This window comes from Centroberyx affinis, unplaced genomic scaffold (genome assembly GCF_046629955.1).
Source record: "Centroberyx affinis isolate AG114_WGS23_722 - 3 ecotype Tasmania unplaced genomic scaffold, CSIRO-AGI_Caff_v1 ptg006246l_1, whole genome shotgun sequence".
NCBI lineage: Eukaryota > Metazoa > Chordata > Actinopteri > Beryciformes > Berycidae > Centroberyx > Centroberyx affinis.
This window is the reverse complement of record NW_027283178.1, coordinates 27258-31556: the sequence shown is the minus strand read 5'-3', so window position 1 is coordinate 31556 and position 4299 is coordinate 27258. Positions and strand designations below refer to the sequence as shown.

The 4299-nt window shown below is 41.9% G+C and overlaps 1 protein-coding gene across 1 annotated transcript in view; it reads left to right on the top strand.

The window, feature by feature from the left end:
- The first annotated feature begins 315 nt into the window (after positions 1-315).
- LOC139638270 (leucine--tRNA ligase, cytoplasmic) overlaps positions 316-4299 on the top strand; it is a 31235-nt gene continuing 27251 nt past the window's right edge. Inside the window, exons 1-7 of the mRNA XM_071512343.1 lie at positions 316-417; positions 910-1031; positions 1588-1675; positions 1976-2056; positions 2999-3136; positions 3503-3664; positions 3986-4098. Of these exons, the coding sequence (XP_071368444.1) occupies positions 412-417; positions 910-1031; positions 1588-1675; positions 1976-2056; positions 2999-3136; positions 3503-3664; positions 3986-4098 (710 nt within the window). The 5' untranslated portion in view covers positions 316-411. The remainder of the gene's footprint in view (positions 418-909; positions 1032-1587; positions 1676-1975; positions 2057-2998; positions 3137-3502; positions 3665-3985; positions 4099-4299) is intronic.

Genomic DNA, 4299 nt, shown 5'->3' with positions numbered 1-4299 from the left:
CTTCACTTGCAGGTCGGACAAAGTGTTTTACGGCATGGCAACACAAACGGCGTTGTCGCAACGCAAGCCTGACGATGACAGTGGCAATCATGTACCTAGGTCCCTACTGGAATCATCATTCATCTATGAATATCATATCAGCATCACACCAGCTATGTATTAAAACATATTAATTAATATCCAAATGATTACTGCATAAACCGAGGTTCTAGTTGACCAGATATCTACACAGTACGGTGTTTGAGAAGCTAGAAGACACACTACATTTCCCAGAAAACAATGCGCACGAGTTTGCGGTAGGTGTCATCAGCCGAGGCACCGGTGGCGTGGGTTTCCCTTGTCAAATTCACAACTATCTCTGCTGTTTCTTGTGATTAAATAACAGGATAGTAGCTCATCGTTTGAATCAAAATGACGGTAGGTTCAGACTGCTAACTATATCTAATTTGCCTGCAGTTTGGGATGGTTGCTGGCGGTTAAGAAAGATTGCACAACGTTATACCACATTACATTAACTTATTAGCTAAGTTAGCTAACGTTAGCTAGCTGTCGAGCCAACTGCAGAAATGGACTTGAAAGAAATCTGACTCAGCTGGACAGGAGATAGCAGCTGTTTTCTTGTAACGCTACATAAAGCAGAGCATGTGTGTATCTATAAGTGACTGAATGTTTTTTAGACATGGTTAGGAAAATGCTATTCTATTGTACTCTATTCCATCCTTATCCTATATTATATTCTGTTCTGTTGTATTGTCAGACAGTCCTATTCTCATTAAGTATGAATTCAGCTCACCTGCAGCCACTACTAGAATGAAATGGGCTTGTGGGATAGTAACATCATATCCTGTGTATTGATAAGTGCTATTGAACTAAACACTTACCATCTTGCTTACCATTGTATTATTCTAGGAGCGAAAGGGAACAGCGAAGTTGGACTTTCTGAGAAAGATTGAGCTAGACATCCAGCAGAAATGGGAGAAGGAGAGGGCATTCGACTGCGATGCACCGACGACTATTGGGGAAAGCACCAAGTAAGTGGCTGTCTCTGCTGCCCATGCTTGTTATTATCGAGAGGAGACTAACTGCACTGTTTGTGAAGGATCTCATACTCCTTTACACTCCTTACACACGACCTGGGAATTTTTCAGTATGCTGATCCGGGTCCATCTTGTGTAGGAGGAAATTCACACCGAGTCTCATACACAGGAATGTCCCACGTCACTATCATTGGCATCAAACCTGCACACATGATCACTTCTCTCTTCTCCATGCAGCTATGAGCACACAATGCTGTAAAATATCATAGTTTCTCTGTTGTCGCCACAGTAATGTCTATACAGCTTTCTCATGCGCCAGAAAAACGAGCCAAGCAGGTGTGACCCCACAACAAGGGTTAAGCCCTGAGCTTCCACGCCAAGCAGAGCAGAGTTGTTTTCTGGGGTTGATTTACCTGGGGCGAACCTTTCATACTAATGGTCGACCCATGTATTTCCCAGTTCACTAGTCGAGTTATGAAAGGGGTATCAGATATCAGCCCTTGTTTGTCTGAAATACATATTTTGTTTCATTGTTCTTTGTCTCTTCCAGCAAAAACAAGTACCTTGTCACCTTCCCCTACCCTTACATGAATGGCAGACTGCACCTTGGCCACACATTCAGCTTGTCAAAGTGTGAGGTAAGTTCGCATACAGAATCAGAATCAAAAACTTTTATTCGCCAAGTACAATGTACAAGGTAGACAGAGACAGATGGTGAGAAACTAACTTCTCCATCCAGCAGCCATGATAGCTACCTGGCACAGATGCAAATGTTCAACTCAACTCAACCTAATTTAATTTCTTACCTGGTGTACAGGGAGATTTGCCTAGAGGGAATAAACTGCACTTCGCTGTGATAGTCCATGCATTATGGCTCTCGCAGAGTCTTATGTGTAGTTGATTCAAATCAATCTGTATTATACATTTTTCCTCTGCAGTTTGCTGTTGGTTACCAGCGTTTGAAAGGGAAGCAATGCCTCTTCCCATTCGGGCTGCACTGCACAGGAATGCCCATCAAAGTGAGTGTCTCGTTCAATCCATCGCAGAATTTCTGCGTGTGTATTTGCAATGACAAACAGAGGTGAGAGATAATTTAGGAATTTCAGGTATGATAATTATAGGCGTTGCCATTAAGCATAAATCAGCGTGGATTCTTTTTGTGGACCTATGAACTATGTAGTCTTCTCATTCTGTGTTCACCAAACATAATATGCAAATTGTCACCAATTACATGCTTTTCTTAATTGACCTGCCTAGTTATAGATAGAACAACTAATGGCATTATAACAGTGATGCAAGGATGACTAGAATCATTTTGCTGATATTCTGCTTTTTAACACTGATTAGTTAATCTTCCGAGGTTGATTAGGCTGCGGCCACACTGATTCTTTGTGTCTGTCCATCTCTGTTCATTTCAATTAATTTTCAATAAGAGCTGTCTGTTGCCCAGACAGGGCTGAGGACGTGTCCGTTTTGAAGGACAGAAAGTTAAACCCAGTTTAACTTATTCTGGACGCACAGATTTGTCACTATCTGTTCAGCCAATCAGAGGCATTCGTATGTTTGTTTTGGAAAAAATAGCGGCGAACACAGAGACAACAGTACAACCAAAACAAAGATAAAAAGCAGATAGAAAGCAGTCATAACATTGGGATAATTGTAGGTTTTCCAGTTCAGTTTCTTATTTAATTTATACTGTATAGTCTGTTTCTTCTTTTTTCTAAGTAGCACGTTACACGTTATGAACAGAACTTTACTGTCCTGTACTTCTGCCTCGCCCACCATGTTGACGTTCCAAAACAAATCAATGGACACAAATCTATCTGTCAATAATTTTGTCCGTTTGCCTTAGTGGGATGGAGGTGTACGGCAGGCAAATACCTCCCCAGTTGCCAAACACTGCTGACTCCCCTGCCATCCCTCTTTTCTACTATTCATACATCTAACTGTTTATCCACCAGGCCTGTGCAGACAAGCTGAAGAGGGAGATGGAGCTGTATGGAAACCCTCCGCAGTTCCCAGACGAGGAGGAAGAAGAGGAGGAGAAGCCCAAGGTGTCCGATGAAATCATCATCAAGGACAAGGCGAAGGGCAAGAAGGTCAGGGTCTTTTGGCTGCATGCATCAGCCAGTGTAAAATAGGATATGCTGATATTTTTTATGCTTCTTTACAACTTACTTAGGATGGATGGCATTTGCCACATAGGAAAATACAACGAGTGCTATGGGTCAGTTTAGTATATGTTTTTTACGTGACACTTTCTGAATTTTATGACATCAGGTAAACCCCACAAATGCTAAGAATTCCTTACAAATACTGAATTATGAATGTCTTTGTTATGTGAGTGTCTGTTTTATGAATTGCCCCCCTGCTTTCTTACACACATACCAATTCATTCAGCATCCACACAGGTATTTCCTTTTGCAATATCCTCAACTCTCTTCTTCTTTTTTTCCCTCTGTTAGAGTAAAGCAGTGGCTAAATCTGGGGGCTCCAAGTTCCAGTGGGACATCATGAAGTCTCTGGGTCTGAGTGACCAGGAGATTGTCAGTTTTGCCAATGCTGAACACTGGCTGGAGTACTTTCCTCCCCTAGCTGTCAAAGACCTCAAACTGATGGGTGTCAAGGTAAATGATTCTAGTAATCTAACTCTCTCTAAACTACACTCTTTTCCTCGTTTTGTGTTCTTGCCTCTGCGACCTGTCGCACAATGAAAGATGGGGAGTGAATGTATGCATTAAGTCACAATGCTTTTGTTTGCAGATACAAAGATTTATAGGAGTTAAGGGATACAAGAGTTAACTGTTGTCACATATGTCACTTGATAACCTTTCCCTCTGACATCCAAGCCAGGTGCACAAGGGATAGTTAGATCACATCCTTTTGTTTTGTTAAATTGTGCCTTTCCCTCTCATCTGAACCATAGTGTTTTACCTCACACCTCACAGGTGGACTGGAGGCGCTCGTTCATCACCACAGATGTGAACCCCTTCTACGACTCCTTCGTTAGGTGGCAGTTCATCACACTGAAGGAGAGGAAGAAGATCAACTTTGGCAAAAGGTGAGATGGTGGAGAGAGTTCTTCTGATACCGGTTCACTAGTTAGGTGAGGAAAGGAGTGAGGAGGATATCCCACCAGAATTGACTTTTAGGTTATTCTGCAAAAATTGAAATTTTCCTTAAATTTCCTATGGTTTGTCTGATTCCTTATACTGTATCTTAGTTTCTATCAAGGTAGACTGAATTGTGTTGCCTGAGATGG